General features: G+C 44.2%; 1 protein-coding gene across 1 annotated transcript in view; it reads right to left on the bottom strand.

Annotated features, from left to right (window-relative positions):
- The window catches only part of POLR1B (RNA polymerase I subunit B), a 294522-nt gene that overhangs the window by 98046 nt on the left and 171685 nt on the right, over window positions 1-24791 (bottom strand). The window contains exon 7 of the mRNA XM_069235071.1: window positions 2648-2819. Coding sequence (XP_069091172.1) covers window positions 2648-2819 — 172 coding nt within the window. The remainder of the gene's footprint in view (window positions 1-2647; window positions 2820-24791) is intronic.

The following is a 24791-nucleotide window of genomic DNA, read 5'->3' as shown; positions in this document are numbered from 1 at the left end:
GGAGCTGGAATGGTCATGAACTAATTGAAATGGAAAGGCTATGTGTTCCCAGGTTTCAGAGGGAGTAGGTGCCACAAGTAACAGAATGATTTCTGCTCTACATGTGTATAAAGCCACAGCTAAGAAAACAATCTTAAGAAGACTTCATCCAACAAGGAAGTCTCTGGGTTGGCTTTTCAAATTAATGCTGCCACTGCACAGCTGTGTTAAAGACAGCCTGGTTTAAAGGCACCACCCTGCTATTGATGGGAAATCCACAGAACCAAAAACACAAACAGACTAGTCCCCTTGTTCACCACCTGTGAAGCATTTAGGTTGTGGCTTGAAACACCAAGATATAACGAATTTCTTCATCTTATTTCTGTAGGAAGTGTAAAAGAGTGCATATTCTGGGAGAAGATTTACTGCTCTGGAGGTTACCAACAAACTAAGTTTAGAAGCCAATGGACCCAGATTCCCATCATTTTTCAGCTTCTTCCTTAAATCTAGCATAAACTAATTAGATGAACTGTTTCCTCAATCTACACGATTTATTTTCCTACAGGTCTACGTCACAGAAGGTGCATAAAGTGTATGGTACACAAAAAAAGTTACTTGCCTGTAACTAGATCCATTGAGTCATAGCATTTTTCAGAAATGTACATTCTTTGAATATTCCTTATTGCCAGGTCCAAAATCTCCATTACAAACATTTGTAGCAGTTGTAAAAACAGCACAAAAGCATTTTAAACTACAACCCATTCAAATAATTTTGGCTGTGCCTCTTTTCAACCAACTGAGGCCAAGTCAGGTTCCAGTTGAGCAGCAAATACCATATTCATTAGTCCAAAAGGGCGTTGGGCAGCTCACATAAATTTATAAACTATACCAATGGTAAAGGACTGCAGTTACCATTAAGTACTGATTTTCCTCTCCCCTGTGATTCATAGGTTTTCAATTCTACAAAGTAGTTACTGGTATGGATAAGTGAACAGTGAGGTCCTTATAGAAACGTCTATTCCAAGTTAATGGTTTTGCATGTATCTCCAATACAGAATCTGTTTTGAGGCAGTACTGCTTTCCAAACTTAACAAATATGTATACCGGCTACCAAATTGATGTGTTTTCCATCTTTAACACAAAATCAGTCATAATACGTGATACTGTGTATTTGTCTACAAATCTGTTTTTATAGACCACAAATTTGTCGGAGTACTGTGGCCTTCATATCTATATTCGAGTAAAGCTGTGATATTTAATGACAGTAGTTCAGTTTTAATTCGGACAGCTGAGTTTATTACAAGGAACAAATCAATCTAGCAATGTACCATTGTAGTAAGTATTGTTCTTTGTTAAAATATCCAAAGACTACAAAACATTATTAGTTTTTAGATCTTCCATTGCAATACTTTCAAACTCTTAACATGTAAAATGCTCTCTATGTATGCAGTGTTTGTAAAGTGTCTTTGTGATGACCTTTGTACAAGCCTTTAAGAACATCTGAAAAGTGGCAGGTGAATACAATAGAAAAAACCTTTCTACAATAAAAATCAAATTCTGCAACTGGCAAGCCCTTCGGAAATTGCTTTACTACCAGCGCATAAATAAAGTACTTGCTTTGGTATCTGGAAATAGTTACAACAGTAACTAGGAGGAATAGTTAGGAGGTAGTAATCGCTACATAAATGCAACTACAATAGAATGGAGAACTTAGAAATCTGGACTAGAGTACCATATGTCAAATCAGTGGATGTTTGTTAAAAAAAAAAAAAAAAGAATACAAAAATAAAACATTACTAGCCTTTAACACAGTTTGACTCTAATCCACCCTTAAACTACTTGCTCCAGCTGCAATAACTGACACAGGAATAAGGTTTGTTGGCAATGCAGGCTCTGTGCTCAACTGATTGTCCTCTGATCTCAGACAGAATATTCTGTGCAATATGGCAATCTGTCAAATCACCTCTACTTGTTTGGTGCTCCCAAGTCAGTGTACTCAGGCTTCACCTTTGCTGGCTTTACATCACTTCTCTTGGTGGCATTATCCTTGTTTTGGGACACTCAAATAGTCTTCTCCTTCCTAACTTTAGCAAATTGTGCCAGCTACAAATCCTTTAACTCTAAACTTAACAGCCTTTCGTGGGTCATCCCGCCTGCTTTTCTGATACTTTGTCCCTTTAAAGTCACTTACACAACTTAAGATCTTCCACTCAGCACTTTCTAACTTCTCAAAATCGCTTTGTGCACCTTCGAGATTCTGGTCGTTCCTCCTTCTTGGGTCTACCCATTAGAACACTTTCCCACTGAATGTCAGGCCAGTGTTGTACTGTAATGATGGGTTATATTTGTGGCTCCTGTCTTTGCTCTTCATACAATGTTGATTTAACAGTTACATCCGCACTGCGTTTTATAATTCCACTCATTCCATCTACTGGCTTACTCACATAAAGCATAGCCTGATGTACAATGTTTCTAATCTAATTAAAATGTTTACGTGATGGTTGAAATGAATAACAAACAAACATTATCTTGTATTGATGCCTGAAGAGGGTTGACATGTAATGAAGTTTAGTAGTTGGCAAATCCTTATCTGTGAAAATCTGAATATCACCCGAAAATACTGAATTATTTAATAAGTTCATAAGGTTTTATTAAATTACAGAATTACCTTTAAAAACATAAGATACAAACGTCCGGGCGTTAGCACCTCTTGATTCATCAAGCTGTCTGGGTTTTCTTCAGTACACTCTTCCTTGGCAAGGGCAAACAACTTACGGGTTGCTAAGCAAAGGCAGTAGAACTTCTCGGTGTTTGATTTAAGATGTATGCATATGCATTGGCTGTAAAAGGGGAAAGGTTACATTTATGAGTTGCATTCCTATTGAACCTGCAACTGTTCTCAGTTTTCTCCTTATGCCCTTGTCTCATTTCATGCTTGCATCACAAACAGCTCATAAGTTAAACATAGGTTTATGGTTCATTGATCTATCATGTTAACAGATAATTAGCTTCTATCATCATGGTTTCCCTTCCTGGAATACATACTCTTGACATTCCATTAAGTAATCACTCAGTAAGCTTAAATCTTGAGCTATTAAAAATGGAGCTGTCATACTAATGAAAAATGTGTTACATTCACATAATGACATAAGTCGCATTGTGCTTCTCTGTAACAGAAATAAAGGACGCAACTTTTTAAAAAGATTTATATAGCCTTACAATGGATGGTTTGCAACAGACTGAAAATAAACTATTAAATCTCTACTACTAAGGACCCTAGTCCTCACAGGAACATCTAGGTCACCTTCCTTGGATCAAAACGTTACCCACCTCCATTAAATGCTGTGACACACATGCAAAATAACCACCTATCGTGGTCCATCTCGGTTCTCCACACAGCTACCGAACAGGTGACTGAATAGGATTCTGGTAATGCAGCCATTTCATCTTCGAGTTGTGCACACAATACCTCTAGAAAGAAGATAGTCAAAAGTGGTCATGTAATAAAAGGGCAGGGTGGTGATATGTGTATTTCTCCAAATTAAGGAGTTATAGAGCAGGTGAGCTGGAATGAGCAAACATCTTCCCAAAATACTGCATCTGCAAATTTTGTACTATAATCCAATGTTATTAGCCTTCTTGAGTCTAATCAGATACGAAAGAAAACCAGGACCATGGGTGGCCCTTTAAAGCCGAGGGTTCTAAGAAGCAAAAATCTGGAATGAGGAGTGTCACAAGATGTTTGAAGAGCTGAAGCAGGCACCTTTCTGTACACCTGCACTGAAGGTGCCATGCTGATGTTTAGCCCTTCATTGTAAAAATTGATGTTTTTGACAAGAGAGTTGGAGCAGTGCTAGCTCCACTTGATAAGAAGAACAAGTTACTTCCCTTCGGTAACATTTTATCTGGTAGAAACGTTATCCTGCTGCAGACACCTTATCTTTGAACCCTCCCCAGCTGTCAGACTGGATCTGGACGATTTTTTGTGAGTAGTACTCTAGTGTGCCGGTATGCGGTGTCGATCAGCTCAGCATCCATCGCCCACACCAGAAGTGATGTTACAGTACATTTATAGGCAACACCCAGGCCCTGTTTGTTGCAGTACCACATGACAGTGGTGTTGTCTATGAACACCTGTAGTAGGCCTTCCCTTGATGGAGGGTAGAAAGACTTTCAATGCCAGTCGGATTGCTCGGAGCTGGAGCAGGTTGATGTGGAGTCCAGATTCCGCCCAAGACCAGAGTTCTCTGACCGCCACCTCTCCCAGAGGGCCCCCCATCCCAGGGGTGATGCATCTGTCACTGCTGTGATATCTGGTTCGGAAAGGGAGAGGGGTCTGCCTCTGACCCAAACACGGTTCATTAGCCACCACTGCAGATCCTTTGCATTTCCCTCTGAGATCTGGACTATGTCAGAGAGATTGTCCTGATGCTGTGCCCACTGAAACTTCAGGTCCCACTGCAAAGTCTGCATATGCCATCTGGCTTGTGTTACCAGCAAGATGCAGGAGGCAAAGAGTTCCAACAGCCTCAGAGTCAGTTTTAGCGAAATCTAGGATAGAGGCTGAAACATTGGTATCATAGCCTGAATATCCTGGACTTGCCACTCAGGAGGATAAGACTGAATCAGATCAGTTCAGATGAAGAGGTGCGTTTTAGAGGGAGTCAGGTGTGACTTCGGCACATTTATAGAGAACCCCAGCGAATACAGGGGGTTCGCCATAGTCTGTAGGTGGGAGATGACTGCTTGTGGGAAGTCCACCTTCAAAAGCCAGTCGTCAATATAGGGTGAGACTGGAACCCCTGATCTCCACAGACAAGCTATAACCACTGTCATTAGACTGGTGAGCCCCCATAGGGCGCAGGTAAGGCCAAAGGATAGCACGGTGAATTGAAAATGCTTGTGTCCTACCGTAAACCACAGATAGCGATGGTGGGCAGGCAGGATGGGGATGTGAAAATGGGCGTCCTGCAAGTCCAACGCTACCCTTTGGTCGCCTGAGCCCAGGGCAGACAAGACATGAGCGAAGGTGAGGATTTGGAATTTCTCATTCTTGAGGAGGAGATTGAGGGCTCATAAGTATAAAATAGGGAGAAGACCTTTGTCCTTTTTGGGAACCAGAAAGTAGCGGGAACAGCAACCACAGCCACAGCCTACTTTTGGCACTGGAACCCTTGCTATGGCTCCCTTGGCGAAGAGAGCAGCAACGTCTTCGAAGAGAAGGGACAGATGATCCTCGCCAGCCGGTCGTGACATGGTGGCATGGGTGGAGGGGTAGTCTCAAAGAGGAGGGAGTAGCCCCTTCAGACATTCTGCAAATCCCACCTGTCTGTCCGATGTTATGGACTGCCAATGGGGTAGGTGATGGCAAACCCTCCCACTAATTGGGTGCCCTGATGGTAAAGGGGCAGATTAGGAGGATTTGGAGGCTGCTGCAGTTGAAGGGGCGGAGGACTGACGAGACCACTGGCCACCTGACCCACGTGGTCTGTGGGTACATGCCCTCGTCCACGCAGAGGCTGAGAAGCATGTGAGGCACTGTGGCTGGCCAGGACATTGGCAGCTGGAAGCTCCTTCTGTAGTCATCAAGGGAGCTAAAGGCAGATTAGGAGGGACAGGGGCTGCCGCGAGACCCAAGGACCTGGTTGTAGCCTGAGAGTCCTTGAAGCATCAAGCGCTGAATCAGTCTAGTTTCCGAAGAGATGGGTGCCATTAAATGGAATGTCCTTGAACATCCACCAAAAAGCCAGATGTCCCCAGCCAGCTCTACCTAGAGTGTCAGTTGTGTCAAGTCTGCAACAAACAGTGAACTTTTCTGTATCTCTCCCCTGGGCAATAGCCTGAGAGAGCACAGTCCGGGACTCCTCCGGAACTTGTGGCAGCACTTGCGCAACCATGACCCACATGGTGTGGGAAGAACAAGTTACTCACCTTCTGTAACAAATTATTTACTAGAGACATACTCTAGTTGCGGATTCCTTACCTTAGAATTCCCCGAGGCGTCAATCTGGATCTGGAGACTTTTCCCAAGCAGTACCCCTGCGTGCCATCAGGAGGTGTCGTCGACTCCACATCCTTCATTGGCGTCGTTCTCGCCGGATATGACATCACGGGTCATGTATAATTGCCACCCTGGTGCGCTGATGTCAGTTTCTTGTCACGAGTTTCCACACCAGAAGAACAGAGCCATGAGGAACACTGACCCTGGTGCATCAGAATTAGGGCCCTGGAAGGAAGTCCCTGTCCCTAGAAATCAGTTCGTAGAGCGGAGAGGATGGGTGGGCCGGTAAGGAATCTGCAACTAGAATATGTCTCTACCAGATAATTTGTTACCAAAGCTAAGTAACTTGTTAATCTGATAAAGACTTCTAGCTACATATTCCTTACCTTAGAACAGATACCCACACAATACCTACCCCAGAGGAGGGTCTGCGAACCAAGATCATACTAGGAAGCCCTGCAGGACCGAACGGACAAAGTACCAGTCCCTTCGCAGGCAGTAGTGATTGCGCATTCTCTGTGGAGGCGAACAAATCTAACCAAGGTTCTCCCCACTGCTGAAAGACCTTGCGCCACCTCCGGATGGAGACTGTATTTGTGACTGACCAGGCATTGGCGGCTGAGTATATGCGGTCTGGCATTCAGCAGCTCACCAGATGGTGAACCATCAGAGAAATGGCCTGATGTTCCAGCCATGTCCAAAGGCACAGAGCCTCCTGACAAAGGGTCTAGGTCCCCACCCAGCTCTGCTTGTTGCAATACCATATAGTGGTGGTTTTGTCTGTGAGAGAGGGAAGGAATGCTTTCAATGCTAGACTGATCGCCATGAGCTCCAGAAGACTGATATGGAGCTCGGACTCTGCCGGAAACCAGATGCCTCTCATCTCCGCCTCTCCCATGTAGCCATCCCATCCCAGGAGTGATGCTACTGTCACTACTGTTAGATCTGGCTGGGGAAGGTAGAGGGATCTGCCTCTGACCCAACTGAGGTTTAAAAGCCACCACTGCAGATCTTGCGTGGAGATTCCCCTGAGGCTGAGCCCAATGGAACTTCATGTCCCACTGCAGAGCCGCATATGTCATATGCCATCTGGCATGTGCCACCAGCAGGATGCAGGAGGCCATCAGGCCCAGCAGCCTCCGAATCACTTTCACCAAAATCCAGGATAGAAGCAGAAACATCAGTATCTTCGCCTTAATATCCTAGACCCGCCACTTGGTAGGACAGGACCAAAACGGCAGTGTCCAGAACATCTACAATGAAAGGGAATGTCAGAGAGGGAGTCAGATGTGACTTTGGCAAGTTTATAGGGAACCCCAGCAAATGTAGGAGGCCCGCAGTAGTCTGGAGTTGGGAGACGACAGCCTGGGGCGAGCCCTCCTTCAACCGCCAGTCGTAGAGGTAGAGGGAAGAGTGAAACCCCTCACCTGCGTAGACAAGCTGCAACCACCACCATCACTTTGATGAACACCAAGGGGTGCTGGTAAGGCCAAAGGGGAGCACAGTAATTTGAAAATGTTTGTGACCTACCACGAACCGCAAGAAACATCTGTGGGCAGACAGGATGGGAATATGGACGTAAGTGTTTTGCAAATCCAAGGCTACTATCCAGTCTCCTGGGTCCAGGGCAGAGAGGACCTGAACCACAGTAAGCATTTTGAACTTCTCCATTTTGATGAAGGGATTGAGGGACCGGAGGTCTAGGATAGGGCGGAGGCCCTTGTCCTTTCTGGGGACCAGAAAGTGGCGAGAATAACTACCACAACTTACTTCTGGCACAAGGATTCCCTCTATGGCTCCCCTGGTCAGTAGAGCCATAACCTCCTCATGGAGAAATGCCAGGTGATCCTCTGTCATCCGATCATAGGATGGTGGCATGGATGGTGGGGTAGTCTCGAAGGGGAGGGAGTAGCCCTTTGGACTATTTGCAAAACCCACCTGTCTGACGTGATGGATTCCCAGCATGGTAGGTGATGGTGAATCATGCCTCCAATTGGTCTCTGATGGGAAACTGTCAGATTAGAAAGGTCTGGAGGCTGCAGCGGGAGGGGTGGTGGACCGCTGGCTCCCAGATACACGAGGGTATTGGATCCCAAGTTCCTGGCCACATAGAGGCTGGATAGCATGCGTGGCACAGTGGGTGGAGGGAAAAGCCACGAAAGGGAAGAAAAGACGACGAAGTGGGGTGAGGGGTAGCTGTGAGACCCAAGGACTGAGAAGTAGCTCTAACACGCTCGAGCGCAGAGTCTGCCTTGTCTCCGAAGAGACGGGTGTCATCAATTGGCATGTCCATAAGCGCTGCTTGGACATCCCCCAAAAAGCCAGACGTCCTCAACCAAACGGGGTGTCTCAATGCAACCAATCTGCCCAGTGAGTCGGTCGTATCCAGCCCAAATGTGATTGTGAATGTAGCTGCATCTCTCCCATCAGCAACTGCTTGGAAGAGAATGGCCTGGGCCTCCTACGGGACCTGTGGCATCACCTGTGCAACCGTGTCCCATAAAGTACGGGTGTAATGGCCCAAAAGGCATGCAGTGTTCAAGCACTGCAATGCCAGACTCGTGGAAGAAAACATTTTCTTTCCAAACTGATCCAGTCTTTTGGATTTCCTAGCCGGGTGTGTGGAAGGGAACGCAGTTGAAGAGGTAGAAGCTTGGATAACCAAGCTCTCAGGGATGGGGTTGTAGGTCAGGAATTTTAGGTCATTAGGCAGAGGCCAATGGCGGCAGGCGATTGACTGTTTACAGAAGCGTCAGGAACTAAAAGGAGGGCTTTTAGGTGGAAGATTTAATATACAGGTACCCCCCCCTCAAATTAAAGGATGGGCCCCTTAGAGGATAGCGGAGAGCATACGTGATCCAGCCAATATAGTAATCTGCACATTTGTACGAGGATCGCCATGTCCATTTGAACCTATCCCTACTCCGCAAACCCGGGTTTGCGGAGCAGGGGGGTACCTTAATCTCATATTCAACACACTTTACTATAACAGTTTAGGTATGACTATTTTGAGGTCCTGACAAATAGTACCTAGATCTGTACAGACTGATTGAAGCGAGAAACATGTTGACCTTTTTAATTCAGGCAGTGTAGGGATGTCCAACTCTGCCACACACATACTTGATCCCTAGACAATAGGGCTCATTGACACCAAATACCATATTTTGAATATGGTAAGACTGACATTCTTACTTCCCCTGATCTACTTTGTTTTTAGTCTTGACAGAAGCCCAAATTTTCAATAAATATTTCACTATATGGTCCTACTAGTCAATTTTAACAGCTCACTTTACCAATCCCACATTTCTGCATTGACCATCGGCGGTGCTCTTCAAAAGATTGCCGGCAAAGAGACCCCACAAGGGGCCCATCAGACATTGCAGTGCCGGTCTGACGAGGAGCAAAGCCCGCTGATGAACCATGTCACCCATTGGTGAGTGAAGGCTCTTGTTCCAGATTTGGGATATTCAAAGGTACCATTACTGATCTCTCCTGGACTAGGGGTAGATTCATCATATATAAATAAAAAGGTTTTATGGAACTGTGCATATATTTTTCTCTATTTACAGAAGCCCCTGACCTGGGTTTAGGCAAAGTCCCCAGCAGGACATCGGTGAGGGCCTCATTGAAAGGCGCAGGACCTCAGCCGCTCTCCTCACCAACACTGAGTACGAGGCTTCACTCCTCCTCAGCCAATGTAAAAGGAGAAAGCATGCCAGAGTGAGGGGAGGTATCTAGCCCACTGGCTTTACCAAAGTCTGGGGCACAGGTCCACAGGATCATCAAGCTGGTATTCTAAAGGCCCAGCACCGCCTCCATACTCTCACCAAGTCTGAATTGGCTGTGAGTGACGCCAGTCCAGCTCCGTGTCAGAGTCGGCAATCAGTATGGGATTGATGCCGACTGGGGGCCCTGGCGACATTGGGAGCATCGACATCTGCACTGGCATTGGGGAAGGCCACAGTGGCACAATCGACACCGGTGCGGATCTGGAAACAGATCCCTGGGGGCCCTCCGGAGCAGAGACCGAAGCAGCTGGCGTGGAATCCAAGGGGACCCCACAGTGCCAACAGGCGCTCAAGCAGGGAGCGAGTGCCCAAATATAACGCAACTGGCCTCTTAGAACTCCGAGTTGGGTAGGGGTGGCTCTTCCTCCTGGAAACTCAGGGAGATGCGGAGCCAATACAGAAGCAGGCTCCTGGGACAGAAGTCTAGAGCTTCAATGCTCCTTTTGCCGCATTACCTCGTCCAACCTACGGGGCAAAGTTGTAAAACATTTGCTGCTCTTCAACTTTTTCTTGTGCTTACCTGAACGTCCCAAAGATTTAGAACGGGACAATGAAGAGTGTGGTCTCTGTGAGCGGTCTGAGGACCTTCCTCTCGATCGAGAGCAACGAGGAGCAGAGTGCCACAAAAAGCTTTAGGGACCACTCAAAGCCTTAGGGTTAACGGCCTGGCGCTTGGGGCTCAGCTTCGGGTCGTGGCTGTGCTCCAAACACCAAAGACACACGAGGTGTGGATCCGTCAGAGACATCATCCAATGACAGGAGTTGCAGGGCTTGAAGCTGTACTTCCGTGACGACAAAGCACCAGGAGGTCAAAAAAGCAAGTCAAAAAGTGGGGTAGTTCTTCGGATCTGTGTGAAGGCTGGCACAGAAAGAAAAGAACTGACGCCATTGCGCCGGAGTGGTGCCTATATACAACCAGCAACATCATATCCAGCAAGCACACCGAGTCGACGGTGCCACCTGATTGCGCACAGGAATACAGCGTGAGAAAAATCTCCAGTTCCACACTGCCCCTGCGGGAAATTCTAAGGTAAGAAATCTGCAACTAAAAGTCTCTGTCAGATTAACGGCCCACAAGTCAGGCGGTGGTCACGGACCGCAATGCCAGGCTGGTGGAAGCTATTATCTTCCCAAATCAGTCCAGCCTCTTGGATTCCCTATCCGGGGGAGCGGAGGGAAGTTAAGGCTTTGACCACAAAGCTCACAGGAGTACGGTGTTACATGAGGAAGGGTGGGTCCCCAGGTGTGGAGTGATGGCAGTCATAGCTGCCAAGGTTTCAGATTGCTATGAGTGACATTTTCATAATTTCAGTGTAATTATGAGTGACATTTCAATGACACTTTCTCACAAGTAAAACCAAGTAATGAATACGAGGGAAACATATAAATATCAGATTGTACACCTATCTAAGCAAAGAGAAATTCTAAGAAGTTCTTAAAACTGCTGCAGAGCACCAATATTTCAAAAAGGCTCAGCTCAGTCACTATTCTAGAAAAATGATCATTAATAGCTGAGTGAGCACCTGCCTTGGGGACATAATTAGTACCCTGCAACTCAACCTCAGCGACAGGAGACAAGCAACAAAGATCTCTGTGTCAAAAGCAGCAACCCAGTGAGCTATTCACATAAAATACAGTTCTGTAATATTCTGGTAGGCTTTCATTGCAGCAGGCATGTAAACCCTCTGCGCTACTTTATCGTGAGAGTCAAAACTGCCAGTAGACAAAACTCCAACCTCTCTCCAGCTGGAACATTAATCACCAGCCTTATCTTTGACTTACCAAGTCTCACAGCGCTGGGAAAATAAAGCCTACTGCTTCGTACTGCCACTACCACTGTCGCTGAACAGTCTGCAGTCACACTTACTGACTGCAGACAACTTCTAAGGAAGTATTGCTGTGATGTCAGGAGTCAGCTGCCGGTTCAGAGAGGACAGGCTTGTATAAGGAAGTGTTTTCTTTTGCGTGAAGCATGCTGTGTTTACAAATAAACGCTGTGGCAATAACGTGCAGGGTGTAGGTCCAGAAAGAATGATTAACTGCTCAGAAAAATCATGACATGTTTAAACAAGTAACATGCTTCACGGTAACAGACACGAGTAGCTGTCTGACGCAGAGCTACAAAAGTAATAACCTCTCAGACTCTTGGATGGCCCAGGTTCGCACAACACTCTGCCATTGCCCATAATGCCTCTCTCAATGCGCCGGACTCGCAACTGGTTCACAGGGCCTGGCCATCCCCCTATTTTAATTAGCTTTCTTCTTGTTAGCTCTGTCCTTTCCAGTGACATGCTCGAATGTTTTTAATGTGCATGCCTACACAGACTTTAACTGCACAACTTTAGAACGCTCAAGCACTTCCACCTGATTACCATAGCTTCTGGTTTTCAGGCTTTTCTTGCAACAGCGGGCCCGTGACAGTGTTAGTCAGGGAAAGCTTATACCTATGCTAAAGTGCAGCATCATCATCATCATCATCACCACCAGTGTGACATAATGTGTGCTGTGGTTTTCATCAAGCCGGCACCCAACAGACAGTCACTACCTGCTTAGTTTACCAGGCTCAGCACTCGCAGGCAGTCAAGTTGCTAAAAATGTGTAATAATGCTTTTTAATACAGTGATTTGGACCACCACTTTAAAATGCATTAAGTCTAACGCCTGATACGGAATATTTAGCAGGAATGAGCGGTGGGCAATCGTCCTATTCACAGGAGCCCCTGTGCTGGGTTTGGACCTGGTAACCAAAAAGGCGTTTGAGAGGGCATCACTGAACAGGAATAGAGGTTCAGAGGTGGAGACTCCTAGTAGTAGCATCTCTTTCAAAAGATGAGTCTTGACTGCCGAGGGGAGCTGAAGGTCTATGACCTCAACCACCCTCCACATCACCACTGCGTAGAAAGCTCCCTCCTGCGTAGCCACAGTAAGGAGAGAAAGCATACCAGTATCTGGAGAAGTATTCAGTCCACTGGCTTCACTGAGATATTCATGCCTGTCCATTTATGGCTCTTCCTGATAAGGCTGGCATTCTAAAGGGTCCAGCAACACCTCCGAATCGTTCTTGTGGCCTAGCCCAAGGGAATAGGGCTCGGGTTCCGATCTAGGAGGCAAGGCTCATCTGGCACTCTGTCGGAGCCAGGGATAGTAATGGGGATATCGCCGCCGGTGGGTGCCGAGAATGCTGGAATTGGGACCACAGCAATGGAATGTCGCGATTCTATGACCGGCACTGGTCAGGATCCAGGACTGGATCCTTGGGGACCCACTGGCGCAGGGGCTGGTGCTGCTGGTGAGGAACCTGATGAGGCCCCACCTGAATCCACGAGGCCCAAAGGCGCACCCCAAGGGTTCGGACTATCGAAAAATGAGGTACAGTGCCTCATAAAACTATAAGTTGGGCAGGGTCACTCTGGGAGGTGCGGAGCAAGCCCAAGCTCCAAGGAACTAGAGCTAAAATGTTGACACTTCCTCGTCATGTTGGCTGACACACCAGAAGAAGTCGAAGACTGTTTCGACCTCTTGCTCTTATTCTTGGCCTTATGTAGGAAGCTGGCCTGGTGTGTGGGCAGTGTCTAGAAGCCAGGCTCTCTAGAGGCAGCTGTGGATGAGCAGCCAAGGCTTATCTAGAAGGCAAGCAAAGCATATGCTATACCACTGTAGTCACACAGGACTTACACACATGAAAGAAAACACTCAGTGTTACAAAACTAAAAGTACTTTATTTTAGTGACACAATTACCAAAAAGTACTAGAGAGTCAACCCTCCAGTAGGATGTAACACACTAGATATGTACACTAGTAATTAGTAATAGGCATAGAAAGTAATAGAAAACAGCCCAATGACCAATAGACAATACTGACCCTAGTGGGAGCCCAAACCATAAACTAGAAAAATGGAATGCAAATGCAGGACCCCCACCTAGGTAAGTGGGATGTGAAGAGGGGTGCTGAAAAAACTAGGTAACCCCAAAGGTAAGCACCACAGTGCCCCTCAGAGACCAGGAATAAAGGAGTAAGTTACTGGATGTTTCCCAAACCTCCCAAAAGGACGAAAAAGAAGAATATGTAACACCTAGACAAGACTGCAAGAAACCAGCAGTGGATTCCTGAAGAGGAATACCTGTGGAAGAAGGGGACCAAGTCCAGAAATCACAGAAGTGTCCAGTGGAGGCAGGAGCCACTACCCACCTCTCTGTGGCCCAGGAGTTGGTCGACAGTAGGATAAAGACTGTCAGGTATGCAGCCCTGGAGCATTTGAAGAGTTCCTGGAGGATGGAGTTGCAGTCTCATGCCGGATCGATGATTGCAGTCGGTCAGTGGCATGGAAAAGCCACCAACAAGCCTTGGCAAAGGCAGAAGTTGTGGTGAAGCAAAAGTGGGGGCTGTCGGGGACCAGAAAGGTCCAGGAGAACTCAACCCCAGGGGGAGTACTAGGGGGACCCTCAGCAAGGCAGAGAGTCCACTGGAAGAGGAACCAGGAGTTGTAGAGGAGCCCACGAAGCACACCTGGAGAAGGGTCCCACGCCATAGAAGCACACAGAGGACTGTGTCGCAGGAAGGATTGCTGGGAGCTGGGGCTACACGGTACCTGAAGATCCGTTGGAGGAGATGCCAACAAGCCTTGGTAGCTGCAAGGGACGCAGAGCGACAAGGCTTACCTCCACCAAAGCTGGACAGCTGGGAGAGAAGGCCACTAGACTACTCTGGACCACCACTCCTGATGCAGGATCCTCTCAGCTCAGGATGAGAGGAGATCCACGCAGTCGGCAGTCATTGCAGTTGGTGCCTGGGGATGCAGGGGAGTGGCTCATTCAATCAAAAGGAGATTCCTTCTTCCTTCTCGTGCAGGCTGAAGACTTGCTACCCTCAGAGGAAGCACAGCTGGGGAAATGTTGCAGAAGCTAGAAGGAGCTGTGGAAATACTGTTACAAGCAGTCTTTGTCGTGGTTGCAGATTGTTGGTTCCTGGAGGGCCCAGTCACAGTTCCAGTGGTCATAAGTCAAAGGTTGCAGAGGAGCTGGAATCTTGCAAGCCGAATCGGAGGACTCGCCCAAGAGAGAGACCCTAAATAGCCCTAAAAGATGGCAGAACCCAGGGACCCTCTGGAGGAGCTCTCAAACCCACCCCTGGGGTGATGATGGACAGCGGAATGGTCACTCCCCTTTCCATTGTCCAGTTTTGCACCTGAGGAGGGACTGGGGGGTCCCTGAACGGGTGTAGCTGGTTTATGCGCAGAGGGCACCAAATGTGCCCTTCAAAGCATACCAGTGCCTCTCCCAAGGCATGTAACAGATATTTACAAAGGGAGCGGGTGTTACACCCCCCCCACACAAAGGAAATCCTTTGACCTGCCTTCTGGGCTTGAGCTGATCAAGCAGCAGGAGGGCGGAAACCACCTGTCTGTGGAATGGCAGCAGCTTGGGCTGCCCTGAAAACCCAGAAAGGCTGGTAGGAGCAATGCTGGGGGTCCTCTAAGGAGGCCCCAGAGTGCATGGAATCATACTTCCCATACTGGCAACAGTATTGAGGTAAGATTCCGACCTGTTTGATACCAAACATGCCTAGGTTTGGAGTTACCATTATGTAGCTGGACACAGGTAGTGAACTGTGTCCAATACACACATAAAATGGCATCCCCACACTCATGAAGTCCAGGAAAATGTAACTGGAGTTCAAGGGGGCACCTCTGCTAGTGTAGGGGTGTCTTTACACACACATGTACTTGCACCTTGCCCACAGGGATAGGAGGGCCTACCACAGGGGTGACTTACAGTGACCTGCTGCAATTACCTGTAATGCAAAGGTGCATACACCTTTTCGTGCAGGCCACAATGGCAGGCCTGCAGACACATTTCACATGGGCTCCCTATGGGTGGCATAATACATGCTGCAGCCCATGGGGATCCCCTGGTACCCCAATGCCCTGGGTACCATATACTAGGGATTTACATGGGGGTGGCAGTATGCCAAATGTGGGGTGTAAGTGGTTTAAGTAACCAAGTTTGAAGGGACAGAGCATAATCAACGGGGTCCTGGTTAGCAGGATCCCAGTGAACACAGTCAAACACACTGACAACAGGCAGAAGAATAGGGGTAACAATGCCAAGAAAGAGGGTACTTTCCTACAGCTTGACTTACCTGATCGTCCAGAGGACTTGGAACGGGACACTCAAGTGAATGGAGACCTCGTGCTACCCAAAAAATCACCCCATGGTGGTGACATTCAGAGCGGAGGTTAGGTTGAGGGTCTTTTGAGAGAGATCCCAGAGGGCCAGGTGGTCTTCAGGTTCACTTCTCTGGGTTGCTCTTGTTTGGTTAAAGGAAGCTAAGTGAATCTTGAAGACTTCACGTGTAAATAAAAAATAAAAAAGGGGTGGGGAGATGCAGTCTCTACATGGTCTCAGGGGCCTGCCTTAAGTGACATGCCTGGTGCTACATGCCTTTCACCCTTTCTTTTCTAAATCGCCACATAGTTAGGAAAATGAGAGCTAAAGAAGCAAGATACTGAAGCCTGTAACCTGTAACTGAGGAAGTTCCTTCTTTTAACTCTATGCTCCAGTGCTGCTTTAGGTGAGAAGGAGCTGTGTGTCTCCCCCAATGGTAAATGGAGTACCAGGAACTCAAACGGGATCTGTGCAGGCAGCAAAGTATGTAAATAAAAATGCTTTTAAATACTGTGTGGGTGAGAGTGTGTCTGTCAGAAAGAGAGCATGAGAATGTTTGAATGCGTGACAGTGTGAATGAGTCAGAGTGGCCCAGTGCAAAAGAGGAACTGCAACTGAGTAAGAGCAAAAAGGAATGAGTGAGAATGAGCAAGTGAAAATAAGAGTGAGTGCAAGTGAGTGTGTTAAGGATTGAGAATAAGTGTGAATAAGTGAAAGAGACAGAGAATGAGAGAGTGAAAGTAAGTGAGAGAGCATGAGTAAAGTGAGTCCTAGTTGAGTGAGAACGACTTAATGAGAATGAGTTTTAGTGTTAGTGAGTCAGTCAGTGACACAATATAGGAGTAAAAATGAGAATAAAGATGCACAAGTGCCAGTGAATATGAGTGAGAATAGGAGTAAGATGCAAGTTAGCGAAAATAAAAAGGATTATGAGTGAGAAGGAGTGTCAGTGGAAATTACTAAAAGACAGAGTGAAAATGAGAATAAATAGGATTGTTTGAGAGTAAAAGTGAGTTCAAGTGAGTGAATGAGTGAGAAAGTATAAGAGTGGGTTCGAGCGATTGTGAATGAGAGAAGGAGAAAGTAAAACAGAACGAGCGAAAGAAGAATAAGAACAAGTGAAAATGAGTGTGAGTGAATGAATTAAAGTGATCATGATTAAGATGTGGTATTGTGCTTGCTAATCTGTCGATGTTCCTGGCATACTGAACTGAAAGCAGTTCTTGTTTTGTACAGATACCAAGGTACAATGCTGAACTGACCTACTGTACGTAATGTTTAGCATACCAGCATGTGACAAAATACCAGAACTGGCATACTAGAGATAATACTTGTGATGGTCTTACTAAAATAATGATTTGTCATAAGTAATTAATGACATTACAGGCTAAAAGTATGACAAAATACTGACACACTAGGAGGTAATTCTTGGCATATGGGGTTACCCATGGAAAAGTACTGGTGCTTACATACTGAAGGCAATTCTTGTTATACAGGGTACAGGTGGCAGAATACAACCACTGGCACATTGGAGGTAGGTAGTTCGAGCTAGATAGGAGGATAAATAAGGGACAGGGACACAATTATGACAAAATGCTGGACCAGACAAACCAGAGGTACTTTTTCACATTGGGACCAAAAATAGTTTACAGAAGGCATGTGTGTCAAAATTCTGGTATTGGCATATTGCATATAAACCTAGACATAAGAGGCACTCCATCGCATATGGAGGGAAGCCGTGACAAAATGCTGACTCTAGTGCAATGGAAACAATTTTTGTCAGTTAAATGGGTATTTCTGCAGTGAGCCCAGGTTATTATATTAAGAACTAAGCCAAGAGGTCATTTGATGCTGCTTTTTTATGACGCACAATCCAACTCAACTAAAAGGTGGTATGCTTCATCATTGGGCTGTACTCCTCGTTGTGGTGGCGCTTTAATGTCCAACAGGTCCCACAGGGGGGCTCTTTGCTAGAGATCTTTTCTGTCTTGTCGTCTACAACAGCAAGACCTAATGTCCTCTCATGTACATATGGGAAGGGAAAGGGGGGTTTTGTGTGAAAAAGAAATGTAACCTGGTCAAAATAGTGGTGATTAAAATTAACTAAGGGTTCCCTACTTTAAAAAAAAGTTTATATTAGGTGCCCACTTTATAATCAACATGATCTTCCAACATACTCCTGTGTGCTTTTAACCTTTAAGAGGCCTCTAGAACAAACTCATTGTATATAGTAACCTGGACCCTCACCGTAGAACTTCATATTTAACTGTTTAATTATATGCTCAGGGAATGTGTGTGCTGGACCAGAACTTCTCTCCGTCCATCCCCTTCTTGGTAAATGTCAATTTCTGACACACATGTAATTTTTTTTTTTAAATGGGTTGCCCGCAGCATGTTTTGGAAAATAACAATCAAAGCCAATAGGTCTCGCTTTCGTTACCTATCGGCATTGCCAATTGTTTTTAGCCATGCACCTGTGATGCTGTGCAGAGGTTTACGCAGAAAAAAATAAAAGCCTTTTAGATGGCCACCTGCTTTATTTTGTAAGGGAGCAAACAAGTGTCCTCTGAATGTTCATTACCAATCCAAGTTTAATACATAACTTAAAAGAAAATAAAACATTAAAAAAGCACTTTCTTTTTTTGTTATTAAATAAGGCAACCAGGGGAACTGAAAGCAACACTTGGGAGGGTGGGGGTAACGGTGAAGCAATAGAGGTGAGGGGAGGGCAAGAGTTGCGAAGCAACACAGTAGGTGATGCACGAGTAACGCAGAGAAGATGAGAGCGAAAGCAACACAGGGGTTGTGGGAAAGCTGCACAGAAGGGGAAATCAATGGGGAGAAGCACTAGAGTGAACGGCATGAGAAGCAGTGAGGTGACAGACAGCAATACAAAAAGCAGCAGGCCTCGAGAAATCTACTCACCCACTCACTATGGAGCGACAGATTATATCAGGGCGAGCTATTTTTAGAGCCTACTGGCCCATTCTGTTGAGCTGATAAAAAACAGGTGTTCTGTTAAGTCACAGTGAATGAGCAATGAAAATGCCTTTAAATCTAGTTTTTATCTTATCGCATTTGCTCTGCGTTCAAAGACAGATCAAGAGTCAACTTAATTCTTCTTACAATTTGCTGCTAATTTTATCCTGGAGGTTGCTACTTACTTTTCTTTCTCTGATTGCAAAGTTAGAGGGTTTTGTAAAGTGAACCGTCTAACAATTATGCTGTACAAGGAGTACAAAATGAAAGGCTGTAGAATGTCTGATATTTTCCCCCTATAACACAACATTTAAATAGCTTGTAAATGAACTGTACAATTATTTCAAAATACATTTTAGTAATTAGGAAACCACATTTTTTAAAATCTCGTTTGAAGGAAACAATTTTATTAAGATCAAAACACATCAGAACACTTCACTTGGCGATGTTGAAATGATACATATTTTAGCTGAAACCCAATTTATACACATTGTTGATATACAATACAGTTTTATTAGTAAAACTGCATGTCAGTGGGAATGTTTGCTGCCATTTCAATGGAAAATGTGCAGTCTATAAACGACAGCACGCTACCACATCATGCTTTAGAAATGTATACATTAAAAGTGAGAGTTTTTAAAAATGAACTGTGAAACTATCCTGTTCTGGCCCTGATGGCAATGCTATTAGTGAACTAAGAAGCAAATCATGGGGGTCATGTGTATCCTGTAAGTGGGCCAGATTCTTATAATTTATGAAGCAAATGTTTAATCTATGAAATAAAAACAAAATAGCTTTTTGTACAGCAGAAATGCTGAACTCACATATTTGAAGGTTCTAACATATGTGATAATGAAGAAAGAACTGACTGTAAAATAAAATATTTGCTAAGGATTACACAATTTGAGACCTGTTTACAAGTCAAACACATTACAGTTAGGTCAAGTAGATTATACAAATCACTAGACCTGCAGTTCTGTTAAAAAATGTATGTGCAGGGAGAGTGAATTACACAACGGAGACTATTCAAAAACACGCACACATTCTCAGACTGCTTCAGTCACACAAAAGAAAAAAGTAACAACTGTAGGGAGGCAAAGCTCCATAGGATGGACAAACATGAGATTGACAAGCTGCAACACAAATAAGAAACGGGTAAATGAGAGTGACAAGGACAGCCAAACAACCAATGGTAAACAATGGGCATGCTCCAAACCTCTTAATGTTCTTTGTAAGCCACAATATGTCTTGCATCAGACAGCACAACTCCTGTCTAGCAGGCTAGACCGAAAGAAAAGGATTGAAATCCCAGCCTTAGTTCAGTACCCTGTGAATCCTGGCAAATAAAACTGTGCTGAAAAAGAAAAACATGTTTTGCAGTCTCCTGTGACAACCTCTCATTTTCTTGGAAAGGCTCATACAGTGTAAAACTGTCCAAAATAAAATGTGACTTCTGCTTGTCCTCTAAACTCATCTTCCTTGAATTATAGGCAAAGTATTGGCCTTTGGTGACAGAAAGATACCTATATGGTGGCTGAATTGCACACGGTGAAACTGGAAATTTTTGGGGTCTATCCCTGCTTGACCAAACAGTGGGATCCTAGACAAATACTTTGTTTCACCAAGGCAACTTTTTGTTCATTATCACATTTGAGAGCACCTTCAAATACGGAGTTTAGGTTGTGTATGCTGTACCAAAACTTCTCATGTTTGATTTAATCAGCTATAACGTTGCTCCGCCTAAAACCGGTATCTTGACCACATATAGTGTAAACATCTGACTTGTCATTTAGTTCTTTGTCATCAGGGAGGGAGGGGGCAGGAATGTTTCTTAGTTCATGTTTAAAAACTAATTTTTCTTACATCCTTTTCAAATAATCTGATCTAATAAAGTGAAACTCCTCAGTGTGTTAAAAGAAGCACACATTTTTGAATTTTGAATACATCTTATCATATTCGAACATGTTTATGCCATAATTTACATGTCAGCTACTTAAAGGGCTTGGCTTATGTACAGGCTCTTAGAGGCAGAGCCCACCCTTGACTTGGCTTTCTCTCGCTGTTAATTTGTTAGTTTACTCACTTCTAGTATTCTCGTACCATTAAATGCAGTTGCCTAGGCAGTATCACTTGGTACTTGTCTGGAATCTGAAAAAACAACAGCGTGTTCCTGGTGAAGACTGATCTGTTGCCTGCAATCATGATGTAAAATATAGTGAAGAGACTTCCTATGCCTAGAGAGTCAATTTATATGCTACAATAACATTTTTTGCTACAATATCTAAAGACTTGTAAGTGCTCGAAATGTAACTGTATGCAGAACATGAACTGAAGGAAATTGAAAATAAAAAGAGCATCTCTTGGCCAAAGCAGCAAAAGGCAACAGCACTGTAACATCAGCCATTTGTATTGGTTGCTGGTAATGCAATGTCAGGAGGGACATCATAGTGACCTTACCATAGATGCGGGTAGAGGAAGGGAAGAGCTTACGCATGGTTATTTTGGAGATCAACGTAGTAGAATGGGATTGAGATACTGTGGGGACGGAGGACAGATTGACAGAGACTGATGGGGAGACAGAGTAAAGCTTACGAGAGAGTAAAATTTATATGATTTTTTATTTATTTTATTATGTATTTTTGAATGTTATTTATAGATTTAATTGTATTTATTTTGTTCTCTACTACAGTAGGACTAGAGTAATAAATAGATATGTAAATACACAGTAAGGGAATATATGTGCAAGGAATATGATGGGTAAAATAATATGAGAAGTAAAGTTGTATTTGAGTATGTGTATAATTTATTATTATGAAATAGTAACCATAAATATTTCTTAAAGAACTATACATATCTAGAATATACAGATAATCAAGTTATAAATATTTATCAATACAGGCATATGCAGTCCATTGCTGTTTGAATATGGTGGTTATGAAAAAAAGAGCCAAATCCTGAGTAGTCTGCTGAACACAATATAGTTATCCGTGGATCTTATATTTGGGGGTAATAAATTTCATAGTTTGGCTGCTTGGCCAGAGAAGGATGTACCAACTATTGTCTTATTCTTGTATGGTATTGTTTTAAGGCGGGGTGCCAATCTTGAGCAGAGGTTCTTTATTGAATGTATTTGGATATTTTGTTTCTGATGAAAAACGGTCCTGTTCCATGTATAGCTTTGGGGGTGATAGAAAGCAGCTTGAAGGTGGATCTTTTGGTAACCGGTGTAGTGCTCTCAAGGCAGGGGAGATGTGGGCTTGAGGTTTTACATGTACTAGTAGCCTGGAAGCGGAGTTCGGAATATGTTGTAGTTTTGTCATAATAGATAGAGATGATCAATGGTAGAAGAAATTGGCATAATCCAGTTTAGATAGTACAAGGGAGATAGTAGCTTGCACCTTGTGTGGAAATCCTAGGTGGGGGAAGATGTGACGCAGAATCTTCAATCATTGTTAACTTGGAGTCCATGGTAATTCCAAGGTTTTTAACTTCCTTAGATATTTGAGGAGGTGGTCCCAGATCGTCAGGCCGGGCATACAGTGGGTTATAATTTTTCCAATCGCAACATGTTAGTATTTCAATTTTGGAAGCATTCAGTTTGATATAGCTCTAAATCATCCACTGATCTAAGGCTCTGAGGCAACTGAAGATTTGTGTGTTTTCAATGTCTTTGGGGCATTCCAATTTAAGTAGTATGTGTTTGTCATCTGCATAGTTGTACCATGTGAGCTGAAAATCATTGATCAATTCTGTTAATAGCATCATATGAATGTTGAAAAGCATAGGTGGGATGATTGAACCTTGGGGGACCCCTGCTTTTGGGAGGTAGGAATGTTAGTTCTGTTTTGAAAGTGGGATGTAATCCAGTCGAGGACAGTCCCTTCTATGCCGGCTTCGTGGAGTCTTTAAATTAGGGTGTCATAGACAACAGAATCAAAAGGCAACTGAGAGGTCCAAGAGAAGTAGTGCAGAAACTCCATTTCGGTCAACTGTGTTTTTAAGATCGTCCCAGATTGCTATGAGTCCCGAGTCTGTGCCTCTTCCTGGGCGGAATCCAGTTTGGTAGTCTGAAAGTATGAAGTTGTCTTCAATTAATTGTGACATCTGGGCGAATGCTGATCTTTCTATTAATTTGCCCTAGGAAAGGTCCATTTGTAATTGATTTGTAGTTTTTGGGGTCATGCAGGTCTAGGTTTGTTTTCTTTAATAACAGAAGTATGTGTACCTTTTTCAGGTCTTCAGGAAAAGTTACTGTAGTTAAAGAGTTTTTGATGATTCTTCTTACAGGTCTGGCAGCAGAAGTAGATAAAAGAATGCTCTTCAAGATGTGTGGTGGACAAGGGTCAAAAGGGCAGCCAGAAGATCTGCTTGTTTTGACCAAATAAATAAATTCACCTTGTGGTATTTGTTTGAAGGAGTGCAGAGGCTGGGTTGGTTTACTCTTGGAGGGGATTTTAGGAAACAGGTTGGTGCTGATGGTTTTCATCTGTTTTAAATAGGAGTCCAATGTGTCTGCCTTGGTTGTGTAATGAGTTGCCAATTTGTTTGTGAAATCTTGAGTAGTGAGATGACTTCCTTCCATGCACTTAGGTTTTCAAAATTAATTGAGAATTGTATAAAATTCTTTAGTTGCAGATTCAGCATCTAGAATTCTGTCTGAGAAGTATCTTTTTTTATAGCTTTTTTGAGTAATGATTTGTATATTCTTTTAAGTTTATGTAGCTGAAGTTTGTCTTGAAGTTTATTAGTTTTATGCCAGGTCTGTTGCAGCCTTCTTATTTGTTGCTTTGTCTTTTTAAGTTCTGTGTTTCTCCACGGTGTTGGTTTTCTTTTGTCCTGCTTAATTTTTCTGAGTGGTATTAGGATATCGAAAGCTTCATGTAGCCACTCAAAGTTCTGGAACACAATTAACTGTGTCTAGATCTGTGTTGGCTGTTAGTTGTGTTTCTAATTCTTCAAAATTGTGTTTGCTCCATGGTCGATAGATGCATGTATGTAAGGTGCTATGGAGTGTGTTGATTTGTGGTGTTTTCTGTTGGAAAATTAGCAAATGGTGGTCTGACCATGTGATTGGCTAGATTCTTTGAACAGTAACTAGTTTAGGGTTTGCAAAAATACCATCCAGGATGCGTCCAGCGATGTTTGTGGGACTGTGTACAATCTGATGTAGGTTCATGTGACTAGGCCAGTAGTGATAGTTTTTGAACGGGTCATATTGGGTTTGCAAACCAATTGTTTAGGTCCCCAAGAATGCATAGCTTTGAGTATAATGTTATAAGGTTTGAGAGTGTATCTAGAAAAAGTTCCTGGGAATGTTGAATTGTTAGTTGGAGGTCTGTAAAGGAGGAAAAATGTACAGGAGGAAGCTGGTGTAGGAGGGTCTCACAACCTTGTATGGAAATGTCTGTTTTAAATAGATTAATCGCTTATTTGAATATAATAGATAGTCCACCTCCTCTCTTGCCTATACGGTTTTGTGTGATGGTTTGATAGCCTTGAGGAAAAACTTCATGCAACACTGGGGCCATGTCATCTTCCAACCATGATTCTGTTACGAATAGTAAGTCAGGCTGTGTGTCAGTGAGCAGGTCGTAGATGTGGTGCTTGTTTTTTTTTTTTTTTTTTTTTTTTTTAGAGTTATAGAACATTTATGAGCAGGCAGTTTAGAAAATGTGCGTTTGTGGTGGTGGTGTTTTGTTTTGGTAAAGGGTGAGCAGTATATTCTGAGCTTGTAGCAGGTGTGTTGCTGTGATAACTGTATAAGGGTCAAAATAGCCCTTTTTTCTGTAAAGTGTTCCTTATCTAGCAGGCTTATAGGACATTTTGTTGGGTCTGTGTGTGTGTTGGTGGTGGACTTGGTGGTTGAGAGTGACATGAGTGT

The sequence above is a fragment of the Pleurodeles waltl genome, chromosome 5, assembly GCF_031143425.1.
Source record: "Pleurodeles waltl isolate 20211129_DDA chromosome 5, aPleWal1.hap1.20221129, whole genome shotgun sequence".
NCBI classification, from domain to species: Eukaryota; Metazoa; Chordata; class Amphibia; order Caudata; family Salamandridae; genus Pleurodeles; species Pleurodeles waltl.
This window is presented reverse-complemented; position numbering and strand designations above follow the sequence as displayed.